General features: G+C 38.0%; 1 protein-coding gene across 40 annotated transcripts in view; it reads left to right on the top strand.

The window, feature by feature from the left end:
• RIMS1 (regulating synaptic membrane exocytosis 1) overlaps positions 1-18,136 on the top strand; it is a 355,813-nt gene that overhangs the window by 291,412 nt on the left and 46,265 nt on the right. For 27 of the 40 annotated variants that reach the window (XM_075414557.1, XM_075414516.1, XM_075414555.1 and 24 more), the window contains one exon: positions 17,730-17,959. The exons of the other annotated variants lie outside the window; for them this stretch is intronic. In XM_075414557.1, coding sequence (XP_075270672.1) covers positions 17,730-17,959 — 230 coding nt within the window. The remainder of the gene's footprint in view (positions 1-17,729; positions 17,960-18,136) is intronic. 40 annotated transcript variants of the gene reach the window in all.

Below are 18,136 nucleotides of genomic sequence, written 5' to 3'. Positions count from 1 at the left end.
TGAGACTGAGGTCTGTGTTGAAATAAAGAAACTCATTCATTTCATGTTAATTACAAAATTAATTAAATTCTGTAGATTGAATTTGTGCTACAGTGTACAGGGTGTAGTTAAGATTCTTCACTCAGAAAAAACAAAATGTAAAGTCTTTTAGTTATGATTATAGCTGTTGTGGACAGAACTAGTGGAGGCAACAGAAGAATACTGCAATTTATTCATCAATAAAAGCAAATCACCTGGAAAATGGGAACAAGTTTGTGGGTAGTTTCAAACTGGCTTTGTGGGGGATATTCACTATGCCACACTCATGATCTAAACCCAGGAGAGGATCCTGAAAATGTGTTGACTATTACAGATTTTTTTTGTACCTTGCGTATGTTTGATCATGTGTTCCTTATACTACAAACCTGTGTAAGGGCAAGTTCGTGTTGCATAAATAAAGGATTGAGATATATAGATTTGCAGTGAAATATGCAGTACTGTAGCTTAGCATAAGAGGGAGCAGTTTGGGTATATTAGGCCAAATTGGATGTTCCTGATTTTTATAGCTCTCAATTCTGCATAAAAATAAATATTCCTCTTGTCGTGCAAGATGCTATCAACCCAGATCCTTGCCTGGCAAAGGAGACATTGTCATGCGCTTGGAAGCATGGTGGTTCCTCATTCTAGGATTTTAAGGCCCTTCAGGATGTCATACTAGAAGACATAGTAGATTCATCTTGTATACTATATGTGCTGCAGCACTGGCAAACAGATAAAAAAAAAAAAAAACAAAACAGCAACTTATTACTTGCACACCTCCTGCATGCCTAGCTCTATGCCATCAAATGATCACAGTGTTCCAGCAGTGTGCTCATCTGGGTCTCTTTCTCAGCAGAAGTAGATGCTAGCAATGTATGAAGGGCTAGATCCCAGTGACTAAAAATCTCCACAGCTCCGCAAACAGCAGTATGGCAATATTGGTCTGCATCATGTTGAAAATCTGGTCCTTAATCGGCATTTTCAAAAGGATGTTTCTTGCTTTTGTGATTAAATTCTGCCCTGTGCAGCATTTCAAAACATCACTGTGGAAGGTCTGCTCCACATTTCTCAGGCCTAAAGTGCCGCACAATTACATACCTGTAGCAGTACGAGAAATGGTGAATTCTGCTCCATGTATATTCACATATGAATTAGATCAGCCTTTCTTTTTGGAAATTTTAACTTCCGATCATTACAGGTTGTCACATTTCTAAAGAATCTTCCACTAAGTTCTCATTTGCTATTCATCTTCCATATTATATCTGCTTCAAAGCCTGCATAGCTAAGCATTTGCAGATTTATAGATGGCTGTGGTTGTAATTTATCAGCTGGACTGTGGATCATTAGAATCCATACTTCAATATGATTTTTTTAATCAACCATCAAAGCCTCAGTGCAAAGGCACTCATTGAAACAGTACTCATTTCTGTTCATAATGTGAACTGACATGACTTTGGGGACAGAATACTGATGTCCTCTTTTCTAAGTTTTCATTTTTATGGTTTTTAATGGTCAAAATCGTGAGAGAGTTACCATTTTGTTTTTTAAATTAGATCTCTGCAAATCTAGTTTAATTGAAGAGTGTTTCTTGACCTTAGTATTTCTTTCTCATGACAACTTGTAGATCATGCAGTTTTCAGGGACCAATTTTTTAAGTGACTAGGCTGGATTTTGCCTAAGTATGAAATTCTTTATCTTCTATGTAAACAGGAATACCTCATTTCCAAGAATTAAATATGAGGTACTAGAACTAGGCTACACTGATTAAAGTAATTCATATATTTACAATGCAAGAAAAATTTTCGAAATAAGTTTCTTCCTTCTAATTTGAATCATTAAATCATACTGTTTTTTATAGCTATTATAATTTGGAATCAAATTTCAATTCTTACACTTTAACCTACAAGATTAACTTTTAGATTTTGGGGTACAGTTCAGTAAGATGTAACTGAAAAACTGTCTAACATTTGTAAGGGTACGAAGTCTCTCAGCTTCCTAGGAAATGAATATCTGTTTTCTTACTCCAATGTGTAGCAACTGCATTTTATTATACTGTTGTCTGTTACATTGTCATCCTCTAGAACTAGATGGCTTCAAAAGTTCAAAGGTTTTTAACCTATGTAATTTCTCACTTAATATTTTAAGTGGAACTGAATTCTTTAAAGTCAGATAAAGATTTACTTATTTCTTTTTTTGACCCTTCTTCAAACAGATCTCTTCCTAGTGGGGACAATGCACAGTGTTCCCCTGGATGAAATTTATGGAATGACTTTCTGGTTCTAGAACCTTCTGTGGTCCATTTTTTCATCTTAGACTGGTGGGGGGGTTTTGTTTGCTTCTAAGCGCAAGAGAGAATTACCTTAAACTGCTTCACCTTACAGAAAAATCTATTGCTAATTTTTATTGTTCCCTGGAAATGTTGGGCCAGTCTTTCCAGCATTTTTTGTCATGGCCAAAAAATAAAATAATGCAAGTAATAGAAGAGAGACTTTGCTGTAGTTTGATTCTTCTTTTTTATCTAAACTTCCACAGAAATCTGAAGTGGTACTCTGTGTGTGACCCAGAGACTCTAGTGGGGGAGAAAAACATGGAATTTTTTTTGTACACACTCTGGTTTGGCTTCATGGGCCCTTATAATTTAGAGTAAGGAAGGAGAGAGTTTTGCAGAGGCGGATCAGACATCCAGCTCAGAGTAATCAAAGCAGAAACGCTATGAGTTAGCAGCCCAATTTGACCCAGTGCTGAGGCCAGTTTCCACTTCATGGAAAGAAAGAAGTATTTGGTTCAAGGCACTGTTACAGAACTCAAATTGTTGGGATTCCCTGGTGAACTGGGGTCTCAAAATGTTTAAACAGTCACTCTATACATTGACAGTAAACATCCCCAAGGGGTAGCCAGCAGAGCACAGTGGTCTGATTCTTCGCTGGAAGATTGCTCTCCATGTTTGCTTTTGTCGTGTTGATGTTTGTACAAAGATGGGTATTTAGCGTTTAGAATTTGCAGGGAATTGAGTGTCTGAAGCACATCTTCATATTGGCAAGCTTCTGTGCATCGGGAAGGGAAAATAAATGGGGAGGTGTTTCATAGTTTTTTCTGTTGCACAACAGTAACAAGAAGCAGTGAGTAACCATCAGCAGTGAGAGGAAGGGAAGGATAGTGAGATCCAGACTGCGTGTGCCAGAAGAACCAAATGGTTTTAATGAATGATGAATGAGCACTCCCCACAACCAATGAAGGGTTGTGTTAGTGATTTGTGCTCGGGTTCAGCGAAGTATGTAGCCTGTGCTGTGTCACACATGCATTACTGGAAAGAGAGAGATTCAAGACCATGACAGCGCTTTTGCTGAATCGGGATGTTAAACACTTGTTTGTACTTTCTGTTCTGGCTGGCTGGACTTCTGCATTGCATTGAACGCTTGCATTGAATTGTCAAGCGCTTTTCCATTCCCGTTAGCTGCAGGAATTAGATTCTCTCAGCACTTTTATGAACAAGCTAATTGAGCACATGGCAATACTGACCATCTGCTTTGTTTTCCCAAATATTTTTATCAATTATTTATTTGTAATTTCTAAATACAAGCTACTGAAGTCAGTATTAGAATGAAGATACTACACTGCTTTAGTTTTTGTACAGTGTGATGAAAATAGTAATGGAATTCCAGTTTGAGATAAAAAAGACTGTTGTAAATACCAGAAGACAACTACTATATTTATGACACTAATTATATTGCTGATAATTTGCCCAAGTATGATTGTTTCTTTGTAGTCAAGGTTTCTGCTGTAAACGAGACATTTGGAGTTGCTAAATAGAGACACATTTTCTTATATAATGTAAGAAGCAACATTTATTGTGCAGTTGCTTCAGTGGTTTATAGTTCGGTATTTAAATACTGAGTGAGGTTAATTAGTTGATATTGCAATGGAGATCATCTTCCCTCCCATGGCTAGAATGAGAGCATCCATAATGTAGCCGGTGCTGCTAACTGACTGAAGACTTTCCATGGCTCTTACTATTAAAACTGAACAATAAAAGCCCTCATTGGATGCATAGCCATAGGTCTGCTATGCTTTCAGAAGATTCCTTTTTGTCTTGGAATTTTCCTTTGCAAGGTCTTTATTTAAAAATAGGATGTTTAAATTAACATTTTAGTATGTGACTGGTGTTGATGTTTATTCAATCCAAAGGGGATCTTAATACTAATGAGGCATAGAATGACATATCGGGTAGCATTATAATAAGCAGTATTTTTCATAGCACCAGGCGCTTTAAAATAGTTAATGAAATTTATCCACTTCATAGCTGCTAATCAAACTCCAACTGCAAGAGTAAATGTAGGTGAAATCAAGACCATCAGCAGTGGGTACTAGATTAAATTATTTTTTTGATGTAGGCATTCCACATTTAAGTATGCTCATTTGCACTGTGTTGCATCCCTAAGTACGTCTGTGTGTCCCTGGTGTGTGTTTGCATTAGTGCTGTGCTCACAAAAGATATACAAGTGTTAACTCAAACATGGAGAGTTGATTAAAAAAATAAGTTAATCAAGCTCAATTCAACTTTGATATTTATCACAGTGAAAAGACCATGCATACAATCCAATTAGTGGAGTGTCACAACCTAGCAGCCCACTTTGCAGTCACCTCTCTCCTCCAATGTATCTCTATCATTGTCCTCTGCCCAGAGTGTCCAGCTGGCAGACGAAAGAAAACAGATATGTACTGAGATCATATAGCAGCCTTTCTTCAGCAGGACATCTTAATTAATGTAGCTCTTATCTGCCTAGTTATCAGACTTAACCAAACTTGTAAAATCTTGCTATCTTCAGCTCCTTCCCAATGGATCAATTCTGGTTGAAATTCCCCGCCATGAGCCAGCAGGGGAAGGACTGATGGAAGCTGTAAGGATTGCATAAGGAACACAGGACATAAAGCTAAAAGCTCAAAAATTTCATATCTGAGTTTAAAAATGATGTTCACTGATTTTTGTCTTTTTTCTGAATTGGAAGTTTATAAGGAAAAAAATAATTTACCGTTCAGAGGAAGGTGTGATAAATAGTACTTCAAACTCTTTAACAAGTCTGTCCTCAAGATAGTGATACATTTTTACCAGCATTAGTAAATTTTTAATGATTATTTAGAACATTATGTTCTGGAAAACATTAGCATGATGGTAACATGTTAAATCTGGGTTTAAAAAGCACATTAGTTCATCTTTTTATTTGCAAGGTGGGAGTTTGACTATTTTTTGTACTTAACCTGATACCTTTATTCAGGTTCCCCCTAGAGGGGTAACTGATACTCGTTTAAAAGACCTCTCTGTATTGACAATTACACAACTCTTCAATTATTTTACATGCACCAAAAGTCCAAGCTGATGGAAAACTTGTCAATCTTCAGTGTAACTGTGTTGAGTCATAGCGGTATGACTGCTACTTTGCTTAAAATGCAACAGTTTAAAACTGAGTAATATGGATGTCAGGTCAAGTAATCCAAGCTAAGTTGTCTTGAAAGATAATACAATTTTGATATAGTGCAAAATGCACCTTGTGGCTAATGCGAATTCCCTAGCAGGGTTAGCAAAGACTAAGAACTTTACAGTTGTGGACAATTGTGTTCTAGCTGTCATCAGATCTGAGAAATGAAGGAGCATCTTTTTAAAACTGCAGGATGATAATAGTGTTCATTCTTGCAAAGAAAGAGTATTTATGCAGCAAAAAGCCTGATCAAGACTTTTAGGCAAAGCTGTAGGGATAAAACCTCTCTAGGAACCTTTTCAGCATGGGGCAGCTTTAAGGCTTGGTTGTCTCATCTGCATTCCCAGCTGTCTGAGAAGTAGGGAGTAAAATTCTTCTTGATCTAGACGATCTTCTGTTGGCAATAGAGGAACTATCACATTGTGGGTTGATCACCGTTTAAGAAAGCTAAAAGTACATAGCTGAAAACAGGTTACCCAAACCATAACACGGCGTAAGAAACTGGGGTAGCAATAGATAGCACGAAGAAAAGGAAGGGATCTTTCCCCCAGATCTGGCACTGGAGTACTGTCATGCTGCCTGTTTTGGCCATATCCCTGCTTCTGGATATTGCCTGCCATAGTATCTGAAGGTATTTGTCTGTATTTTGCAATTTGATTCTCTTTTTGGAGTGCCTGATTTAATTGCATAGTGAGTACCCAGCTACTCATATACAACAGCTTTATCCCAGCATGTTATCTCAAGTCAGCAACTCGCTATGCCGGGCTCAGGAGTCCTGCCTTTCCGGGCTTGGGAGCTGGGCTCAGTGCCACTAAGTGCAGCTCTGTGGCTTCTCACTCCAGGGCTAGTTTGTTTACAGGAAGCTTTTGGTCCCTGTGTTTCTTCATGTCTTCGTACCAAGAGTATCTCCACAGACTAGTTACCATATGGACTGTTTCCTTTTAAACAAGTACACCAGCAGGCTGTGCTGCCATTCAGCAAGACCAGGACAGGCTGGAGTTGGGCACAGAGGAAGTTCAACAAGGGCAAGTGCAGGGTGCTGCACCTGGGGAGGAATAACCCCATGCACCAGTACAGGCTCAGGAATGACCTGCTGGAGAGCAGCTCTATGGAGAGGGACCTGGGTGTCCTGGTGGATGACAAGTTAACCATGAGCCAGCAGTGTGCCCTGGCTGCCAAGAAGGCCAATGGCATCCTAGGGTGCATTAGGAGGAGTGTGGCCAGCAGGTCAAGGGAGGTTCTCCTTCCACTCTACACTGCCCTAGTGAGGCCCCATCTGGAGTACTGTGTCCAGTTCTGGGCTTCCCAGTTCAAGAAAGATGAGGAGCTACTGGAGAGAGTCCAGCGGAGGGCTACGAGGATGGTGAGGGGACTGGAGCATCTCTCCTACGAGGAGAGGCTGAGGGAGCTGGGCTTTTTCAGCCTGAAGAAGAGAAGGCTGCGAGGGGACCTTATAAATGTTTATAAATATCTGAAGGATGGGTGTCAGGAGGATGGGGCCAGACTCTTTTCAGTGGTGCCTAGCGACAGGACAAGGGGCAATGGGCACAAACTGAGGCACAGGAAGTTCCGTCTGAACATGAGGAAGAACTTCTTCCCTCTGAGGGTGACGGAGCCCTGGAACAGGTTGCCCAAGGAGGTTGTGGAGTCTCCTCCTCTGGAGATATTCAAGACCCGCCTGGACGCGGTCCTGTGCAGCCTGCTGTAGGTGACCCTGCTTCGGCAGGGGGGTTGGACCAGATGACCCACAGAGGTCCCTTCCAACCACCAACATACTGTGAGTCTGTGAAGTGCTGGAAGGGACTATATAGTAATTTGGTGTGAGTATGATCTTTCGCATTAGTCTGTGATTTTATGGTTAGTCTCTGTGCCTCCAAATAATGTAACTTATGAGTAGCTGGAACACAAATTCAAGCACAGTAAAGTATCAGAATTTAGCCAGAATAGTGAAGGTATGCTGAAGTTCATCAATAAAAATTATTTAGATGTAGAAAGTCAGATAACTACAATTTTAACAAAGTTTGGCTAAGCAATTCAGTACACTCAATTTACACTAAAATTGATAATGACCAAAAATGGAAGAATGAACAGGAAATTGGCTTGGACAGCTGTCAGATCTGATTTTAAATCACCAAAACCCCTCAAGTCTACAATACTTCAGCTGAAAATAGAAAGAAAAAACTTAACATTTCTGATTTAAGTTTATGACTGTTCACTCTTCAGTTCTAGGTCTATTATAATAAAACATGTTTTTATAAAAATTCACCTGATTATAAAATGTAGCCTAAAATGTAAAGAAAGAACAACATTTTATATTTCTTAGACTGATGTTTGTATTTTCAAAAGATCAGGAGAAATATAGCAGGATATGCTTGCATATATGAATAAAATATTCCACCATATCTTCTGCTTACATGTGAATGTTTTAGTGACATAAAGCACTAAAATTAAATATATGTAATAGAATGAATGGCTACTAAAGAAAACTTCCACAAAATTTATATTAAAAGAATATGAAGAGTGCGAAGCTAAGTGCTGAAAGATGGGAAATACTGAAACCGAGCCTGTCTGTGTAAACCTGACCTCATTGTGTGTAGGCACACTCGTTTAATTGGCCTCACATTTCCCTCTGCAGAAATTAACTCAATCAGAGTATGGTATGGGCCTGTCCCAGTCATAGATTAAGAAAGGGCATATAAAGAGTCAGTCATCTTTAAAACTTGAATTCTCTTTGTTGCAGAACCTAGAACTTGTTTAGAGAATGAGGGGGGAATTGTAGCAAGAGAAAGGATGGTCTTCTGCCTCAGCTCGTTAATTACTGCTCTGGGAAGTTATTCCCTTCAGATCTCTGCCCCACAGCTTTTGTGTTGTGATTGACAAGTCATTTCAAACATGTCTGTATTGGTCATCACATGCTGCCTGTTGCATGTGAATTTATTCTGGTTTGATGCTGTGGATTTGGTCCTCTGGTCATGTAAAAAGTTTGGAGCAAAAAACATATGTGGTTCTTTAACGTTCTGGTTCGTTTAACCCAGTTCCATGGTAAAAGATTGCACAGTTTATATGGCTGCTGGCTTCACCATGCAAAAGAGGGTGAGTGGTACATGGAAAAGCAGTGTACTTTCACTGCAGAAGCGAGGGGATAGTCAGTGTTTTGTTACTGCAGAAGATAAAGTGACTGTCTCATGGGAGGGTCATAACATAACAAATACTTGTGATGGTATCTTGGAAAGGCTTGCATTCAGTCACAGGAATTTTTAGGAACCATTTTGTCCTCAGAAAGAGTGATGAAAAGAGTTTATTCCCCAAGTTTTCTTATTCTGTTCCTACTTCAGTATTACCGTGATCCAGTCTCTTTCCTTCCAGAGATTGTCCATCTAGCTTCTCTTTTGCGCTCCAGTCAGATGACTTTGTCTTGGGTCATGTGTGATGGCCAACAGAGAAGATGCAGCCTCCCTGCATCCTGGACAGTCGAGCTAACTTTCTCAGATCCAGAGTAGCCAAGAGAAGCAATTCCTGGGAAATACTGACTTTCTGCCTCTAGCCTTGAGGCAAAATAGTAAAATTCAGTGAATGTATGATCTACATAGCAATAGGAGCTGTGAGTGAGTACAACACCGCTTTGTAACAGAAAGTTGCCTGTTATATTAAATGTTGATCTCTTCAAAGTCTCTTAACATGAAAATCATGACTTAAAGATGTTGTTTTACTGAAATTACAGATATTCCAGGGAAGAGAAAACAGTTTGTGCTGAATAGAAGGATCACCTCATTGGCATCTTTCAGTCAGGCACCAGCCATAAGTACTCCTCAAAGCAAAGTTAATTTATTTGCTTACTGTTTTGTGATAGTACAATATGGATTTTTTTCTTTTTAATTCCTACAAAAGGACCAGATAATCTGTCATGGTATGACAGCTGAAAGTTAGAATAAATAAAAGAAGAAATTCAACCTTGGGCAGAAACCAGACATGGAAAATTCCTACCTGAATTTTTAATGTTTGATGAATTTGAAGATTAGGTGTAACTAACAGGCAAGCCAGTAGCGTGATAACTGACTGGCACTTTGCATCTAGGATCTCCACAGTGTAAGCATCCCCTGCAGTACGCGGAAGTAAATTGGCAATCCTACTTTGTTTCTGATTATCCAAAACACTGATGTAACCTGAGTCATAACTCTTGCATTTTGGGGGAAAAACAGAGGGCAATAGCCTCCGAATTATTATCATGGAAGCAAGATATATGAAAACAGTTAAGCTAAGCTGCTTAAAAAATATAATGTATCCTTTTTACCCCCAAGCAGTATATTACAGATGGAAGCTTATAGTTCTGAGGTCATTTATGTATAAAACCAACGTGAAGCCAGAATAATTAATGTTCTAATTACTCATTATCTAAAGATAATGATTTTTTTCAAATCTGTCATTATAAACTACTTTATGTGTCTGTCAGAGAGGGAGGGAGATGGAGTCTTTAATCCCTTCAGAACATCTGTACATGAAAAAATGTACTATGGAGCATTGCTGGTGCATTTTTAATTATCAAATTACGCTTCCTCTTTCAAAGAAACTGTCATGTTACCAGCAACCTTTCTTAATGATTTGAAAAAGGCTGGGAAATAATTTTGATTGGTGTTTCATTTAATTATTGCAGTTGATTAAGATGAAATATAATTCATAAACTTCTAATGTAAGAACATTGCACTAATGTTTTTAACAGGGAGTACAAGTTATTTTTAGAAGGAAATAATGTAGAAAAATAGTTTCAGCCATGGCTCAGACCTCAGAGTAGCTCCTACTTGCTTTATCTTCATCTCAGTTTGTCTTTCTTTAAATGTTTTCTGTATTTGGTTGGTTAGTCCTGTCCTTGCACTGTTCTATTTTGCAGCTATAACCTGTTGCTGCTATTTGCTTTTGTAAAGGACCAGTGAGCGAGGTATTCCATATCAATGGTGTAGCCTTCTCACATGAAGAGCAGTGAGATCACAGGTACTTCAGTACCGTGTGCTTTGGACAGAAAAAAGCAGTGCAACGTCTAAAAGGGAGAATAACACGTTATTGCTGAATGTTATACAAAGAAAGAAAACCTGGTGAATTCAGCTTTCTTGCTGTTGAAGAAAATTTCCTCCACAGTGGTGAGCATAAAAAACAAAACAAAAAAAATCCCCATTTTTGTATTTGTCATGCACACACACCCCAATACCTGTTTTTGATACAGGTTTAACATTTACATGCTTGCCATGTTTTGTATGCTTGAACTTAATATATACATGGCTCTTTGCAGTCAAGTTTGGCTCAGCTGAGCTGTTTGCCCTCTGATTCCATTAGCCTGTCCACATCAGCAGTAATAGCAATGCTTAACCCTGAGCAGCATCCCTGTGGTAGCTAACTGCTTTCGTGTTCGTATGACTCATGGGATCAGCCGGCTGCAGGCGGACAGTGCCGGGGGTGTGGGCAGTCAGACACACAGGCTCCTGCGTACAGAGACAACTGCTCTGCTCCTCTCAGAGAGCACAAATTAACTTGGTGAAGTGTTCTTGGGAAATAGTTAAAATCTGCTTCTCTTTTGTAACATTCAGACTTACTTTCTGGATTACTATTCTTTCATTTCATGGAGAGATGCTGGTTTTAGAAGTTTAAAAAATAGAGGTCTGTCAGAGCTGTGAAACTTGCACAATTCACTGGTCAGTGCGTTACTAAGAAAGGCATTTTCACAAAACAGATTCTGATGCTGTATTCCAACACGGAAATTTTCTGAACTTCCAGAGTAGGATGTTAACCAGTTAAGCTCCCAGAGGAGAGTTCTGTAATTTAATCTTCCCCAGCCCTTACCTGGGTGAGAGTTGACACTTGGAACACAGTGGGGCTGGGGCTGTGTCATTCCAGAGGCAGTATCCGTGTCACTGAGTAGCACTTTTTGACAATATGGGAATATTGTCAAGAACAGATATAATATTTTACAACAGTTGGTGAATTTCAGCTATCATAATGCCCCAGTAGGACTCCAGTATGGTGATTTCCCAGGAGGAGCAAGATTTTTTTCTGATTCTAATAGGTGTTTCATGGATTTCATTTATGATCAATGTGCACTTTAGATCAATATGTAGTTCCAGTTGGTACAGACTGTACAAAATTATTATTTCATTAAATCAACTAACTTTTTTATAGTCTAAAAAAGTCTCTTGACTAACTAGAGAGAATTTTTATATAGGATATAAATTTGTCCTTTGGTTTGTAAAGCACCATGTTTGAGTTAATTTATGAAATACCATAAATTGTACAGTAATCAATCTTACAGCAAATGTTACATATCACAAGTAGATATAGCTATATACTCTAAGACTGACAGAGCAATTTGCGGACAGGTAATTTAGAGTTTGGATTTATTAATTTTATATCATATAGTACTAATAACATGACAGATTTTTTTTAGAAATGTAATGTTCCTCATTATAAAGGAGTGCTCCTCTTCCCTTTGGTCCACAGCTATTACATGTTTTGGAGGTTATTAGTATTCATGAGCTACCTCATTGCAAAAGGGTGCCACAGGAGCTCTGAATTAGTACGTGATTGTGCATTCATCAGCAGAGAAAGGAAGCTTACTAGCTCATGCTGGTGAGGGCCAGGGATTCTGTTGGAAGAGTCAAGTTGCTGCAGCTGTGTGGAAAGAACTTCAACTAAACTATCATCTATACGGCAAGGAATACAGGACATTATTTGTTTACTCATGGCTTGCATTATTGGAGAAATGGATGGAGTGAAAATGAGTGATCATGAAAATAAACACAATGTATTTTTTTATAAATCATCAGTAAGTCTAAGAGAATGAAGGAAATACTGTGACTTTAGCAATGGCTAGTCACTTAAGATTTTTTCCCTAGAAGGATGTACTTCCAGATATTATATAGGTGAGTTTATGAGCAAAGTTTGTTCTAGTTTCCTGTGTCTTACTATCTTTCTTTTTCAGGTGATATGTGCTATGGACAGGTATTTTATGTAGTTAGGTATATACTGAGTGTATCTCTATAGAATAATTTTCTCAATCCAAATAATTCGTCGAGTATAATTTTGTGCATCTTGAATGCGTTTATTAGATAGCTGTATGTAGAAAGACATACAATGATTTAATGCATGTGACTGGCTTTGTTTCAGTTCTATATAGTTGTGTATGCCATAGTTTAATATAAGCAAGTATAATTTAGTGTCCTTGCACTGTCTTCATTTTATAGAATTTACCTCAGGGCTAATTTTTTTGGCAGCTTGTAACTCAAACTACTCTTTGAATAAGTTTTTTTGTCTTAATAGTTCATTCTTTGTTCCCATAGATACGAGTACATCTTTCAGGTAGCATCAGCCTGCAAAACTGAAAGTGCTACTTTCTTTCACAATTCTGACAGCTGACATAGAGATACAGTCTTGAGTTTGCCTTGTGTGGTACAAATACCACTTTAGATAGAATCCATCTCCACTGCATAAGTTTCGGCAGGAAAATGTAAGCATTTTCCGCTTGGTAAAGGGAGCAGTGTCATCCCAGCTGATGCGGCAGCCTGGGGGTAGTGAGCGAGCCCGGTTCAGAAAGGCAGAACTCTGGGGAGCCCAGGCCGGGGGTGGCTCTGCTCCTGCTGGGGTCAAAGGACGTTTGCCTTTAGTGGTTTACTTCAATTAAAAAATAATAATAATAATAAAAGAATTACAAATCAAGTGACTCTTTTTCCGTGCTAAATATCCATATAGTAAAACAGAGGCACAGATGGATTTTCTGTAACTGTTCTTAATATACACATTGATGATGTTGTTATGGCAGTAATTAGAAATAACATCGCTTTTTTGCTGAACTAGTCATTGAAAGAATTGCTAAGATGGTAAAATAATTTTAAATAAGAATGTAGTAAATTATTTCATTTAGAAATAAAAGGAGTATACTGATAAATATGTGACTCTTAGTTATCCCACTACTGAAAACTGTGTTTATTTATTGTGTTATGATAACTAGGTTTGAATCCAGAAATGATGCCAGAGTTACTCAAGACTTATGGGTATCACAATATAACTTAATAATTTACCAATTTTAACCACAGGCCTGCAAAACTTGTGTCTGCATTTAAATGAAAGTGTTAATAATCCCAGCAAGTCCAGTAAAGGAAAATAAAATTTTAGGTATGTAATTATTAGAAGGGTGCAAAAGTGCAAATGGATATATGTAAATTTGTGCAGGTCTTTCGCTTCTTTGTGCTTCATAAATTAAACTCTAATCATATTGAAGAAAGTAACAACATGAGCTGGAAGCTGTTTCTCCAATAGATAGCCAGTAATGGAAAGGAAAAATATTGTGCTCTAAGGGTACTCAATTAGGTGGTATAAGAAGACTGAATTTTAAATGCCCATTCTTTTGGTACTGTTCCAACTAATGTCAAATAATAAACTAGCCCAGGGATTAGACGAACGTAGAATCTTAATCTGTTTGCTTAGTTATGACAAGGGAAACTATTGGACAGCCATAGGATTTGATCCTTGGTCCTATGCCATTAAGCCTGTTTCTAGCAAACTATTAGTTATTGTGTACTACAAGTACACTAGAACATGTTTGCTAGGAAAGTAGTACTTGATATTTGCAAGATAAAAACAAGAATAATCTGAACTCCAAATCTCTCAGTGTTTTTTTTTATTAAGGTGAATTTTCTAGGTCCCTCTACCTGTCACAAAGAATGAAAATTGAAATTTATGTGAGTCGGTCTTTGAAAAAGGAATTTATGTACTATTCAGGAAGTATTCAGTATTATTCATTTTATATATTAATTCTCTAATTATAATTAATTAATTATAAAAAATGGGATTTTCCTAAAGTTACAATACTATAAATTCTTATTTCTCAATTGATGGACATAATTGTCTCCTAAATTATTAAATAATGTGAGAGTAAAGCATTTCAGTTCTGTTCTACATAAAAAGTGAAGACTGGCATAGAAACATCATAAGATTAGTATTAATGATATTCATAAAGCCTTGAAATTCAGTAGAGCAAAGTCAATAGTATGATAAACAACTATTTCTTTAGTTGCATGGCAAGTTTTGTGGTCCATTAAGCTTTATTGCTGTAATGATATGTTTATAGATTAGTATGTCAACAAAATACATGTCAATATATCTCAAATGTCAACAGATGATCTCAAAAGAAGTATTTTCAGTTTGTTTCCTCTCTCTTACCAAAGTATTGATGCATAAACTCAAGAGTTCCAGAACTGACAACAACCCCACATCTCAAAATGGGAACAAAATGACTACACAAGTGTTTAAACAGGGGGCATCATCAGCATCACAGAAACCATCACTGAAATCCAATTCCGAGCACCAGTGGAAAGGAATTGTCCGTGTCTAATCACAGTAGAAAATGGGACCCCTGAAAATGCAGCCTGTGTGATTCTGCCCCCTCCAAGTATCAGACTGTACTTTTGGCCTGCCATCTGCTTGAAATGGCAAAGTGTCTTCTCCTCCAGAGAAGCAAACCAGTCAATGGTGTTGCCTTCTAGCACCCTGTGGGCACGAGTGTGGGGCCTCGTTTCCTCAGCAGAGGAGGGAAAAGGGACTCGGCATCAGGAAATGGCTGATTCAGGAATGATGTTGGAAAGCCATGATATGCTGAATTAGGGATTAAAGTTTGTTTGAATGTGGGGATTGAGTGACACCAGTCCGAGCTAACGACGCAGGTTGATTGCATATTCAGACAGTATTATCACACTGTAATTTGATCTCTAGTTTTAAGGTTTTCTTGATAAGCATGCAAGGTAGTAACGTCACTTCTTCTTAATGAGAAAACATTTCCTGAGATTCTCTGGACATAGCCAGAATTCTATGCTAGAGCTATAGACCAATACCCAGCTGCAAAATTAAGAAAGATGGACTTCACTAAATCTTCTCAAATTGTGGAAAAATTTTTTTGTCAGAAGTTCCATCATGAATTTTGTGATATTCATCACTGCTTTTATAAATTAATTTGCTATTTGCAGAATAATGACTCCTATATGGCAACAGTAGTTCATGTCTTTTCATGTTACAGTTTTTGTGGAGAGTTAAAAAAAGAAATCTGTGTTACCTGAAACAAAATTAGCTGCTAGGTTAGATATTTTGTAAAGTTGAGGTTATTGCATTCTGTGAAGAACAATAATAATACCGTTTTTTAGTGATCATTGCAACTTTAAAAAGCAGCAGTGTATGTAGCCTGTGAAGTAAACACCTGTACTATATTAGGGACATGATTTATATTAAAACCGAGCAACTAATATTCATCTTCCTCCAGAAAGTCAGTCTCTTTTGAAAACGGGAAATATTTTATGGCATTTTTTACTCAATATGATATTAAGCGAATAGAACTAGTTTGCCTACACAAACCCTTTTCCTTGATACTTGCGTATTTATGGAAGATGGTCTTTCTGTGAGATTTTTTTTTAAATGACCAAAAAGCACAATTAAATTCTTCCTAGAATGATTGAATATATATGTGTGTGTGTGCGCTCACATATGTGTGAGGGAGTGTGTGCTGGGAGACATCTATAAGAAAATACAAAGGAATTTTGCACAGAAACATCATAATACATATGTCCTTCCATTTTTGCCACGCAAACCTAAAAGCCAGTCATTAAAGTATAAAATACTGAAGTATTTTAAGCTCAAGTATGCCTCAAGTGGTCCACTAAAATGTGCTCTTGAGTACTTCCGTGCATCGCAGCACCTTGCTCTGTGCGAAGGTCATAGCTGTTTTCTTATCTGGACTTAACAGGAGCAGATCCTAAATGGTGGACGTTGTTAAATGCCTATGTGGACATTGATAACAACCTCTCCATTAAGTGTTGTCTATTCAAGGACTTGACTTTTCCAGCTTCTTTTTCAAAAAAATCTCGTCTGTTTTTATCTGCCCTTACATATTGTCACACATTAGTAAACCTTGGTAAATGTCAGTAAAACATGATTTAGGTATACAGCATTTTACACTTTACTGGATCTGTCTTTGGGCGGCATAGCCCAGATCCGTAGAAGTCACAGGATGTCAGTTCTTCTCCCACAGACCCCTTCATTTCTCCCTGGCAAGATTTGTTCTCTGTCTGAAACTTGCCATGAGATAAAGAAGCCTGCACCTCTAAATTCTCTCTTTCGTTTTTGGGGGAGGGGGGACCAGTCCATCACATGTGCTGGGAAGCGAACCTTCTGGGAGGGACAGCAGGACTGTCCCTCAACAAGTAAATTCAACATTTCACTTCAGAATACAGAATTACTGAAAAAACAATCCCTAAAATCAGTATGTGGCCAGTAGGTCTACTAGTCAGCAATATGATACCAAGGAATATTCCATGTACTAGGCTGATTTAACAACTACACCTGAAGCGAATGAGGCTACAGCTTAAATTTCCGGGTCTCTGCAGAGTGATAGCTGACTTCGTATTGCCGTTAGAACTAGGGCACCACTTGGTCATAGCTGTGTTAGGACTGTGTTAGTCGGTCCTGTTTGTATTAAGGTGGTTCTCTAAAGCGTGTTTGCAAATACTTTATCCAGTCTCTGTGTGCAGGACAAGAAAAAGTATTTGTACAGAAACCCTCAAATGCAATAAAATAAATAAAGAAAATCAAACAACTGACAGAAAGATTCATCTTTCTGTCAATCAATGTAAGTTCTGTTGAGTTACCAGGTTTTTTTGCCTCAAAATTATTTTGCCTTCCTGCTGTGATTATTGCATTTACCTTTAAAGTAGCAAGAGAGTGAAGGTGTAAAAAATACTACGTATTATATTACTTCTTCTTTCTGTAAAGTATGAAAATATGGAAGATGACTATCTTCGTATCTATTAGGTCTCAAGGTCTCTTTGGTGGACAGTGCCGATAACATACATGTATTAACCTACATATAGTCTCTTGGCCCATATTCATTGTCTTTGGTCTTAAAATTGCTATTATATTGCTTTCTGTATTCCGGGGATGCAGACAGGAAGGCTCCACATGACTTTTAAATGTTGCATGTCTCTGTCACGCTGAAAAATATGGGAAAGTGTTCATTTACCTCGAAGAAGTGAAGAACAAATTATAATACTGGAAATATATACTCTGAGGAGGATCAAGTTAAGCTGGTATTTGTGAACCAAATAAATGAAAATGTATCAAGACTTAAAATTAATTTATTAATAAAAAAGAGGGCTTTTGGAAATGCTGTTACACAGACGAATTAACATGTTTGTTTTTACTTTGTAACTGTAGTACATTTACTAAAATGCAAGGCAGACGGATGGGGACTTCAGGGAGAATCACTAAGAGCACAAGTGTGAGCGGAGAGATGTATAAGCTGGAGCACAATGACGGGAGTCAGTCGGACACGGCTGTCGGCACGGTTGGAACAGGTGGGAAGAAAAGGCGTTCCAGCCTTAGTGCCAAAGTGGTTGCCATAGTGTCTCGAAGGAGCAGAAGCACATCTCAACTTAGCCAAACAGGTGAGTGAGACACACACTCTTTGGAAACAGGACTCTGACCAAACATGGTTTACCGTTATTTCATCTGTGGCATCTGTGTTACATGTATATGGAAGTAGAGCGCTCAGGAGAGAAGATTGTCCAGCTGTGAAGAAATTGCTGAGATATTAATTTTCTTTGATCATTAAGCATCTGCAA

This window comes from Opisthocomus hoazin, chromosome 2 (genome assembly GCF_030867145.1).
Source record: "Opisthocomus hoazin isolate bOpiHoa1 chromosome 2, bOpiHoa1.hap1, whole genome shotgun sequence".
Lineage (NCBI taxonomy): Eukaryota > Metazoa > Chordata > Aves > Opisthocomiformes > Opisthocomidae > Opisthocomus > Opisthocomus hoazin.
This window is presented reverse-complemented; position numbering and strand designations above follow the sequence as displayed.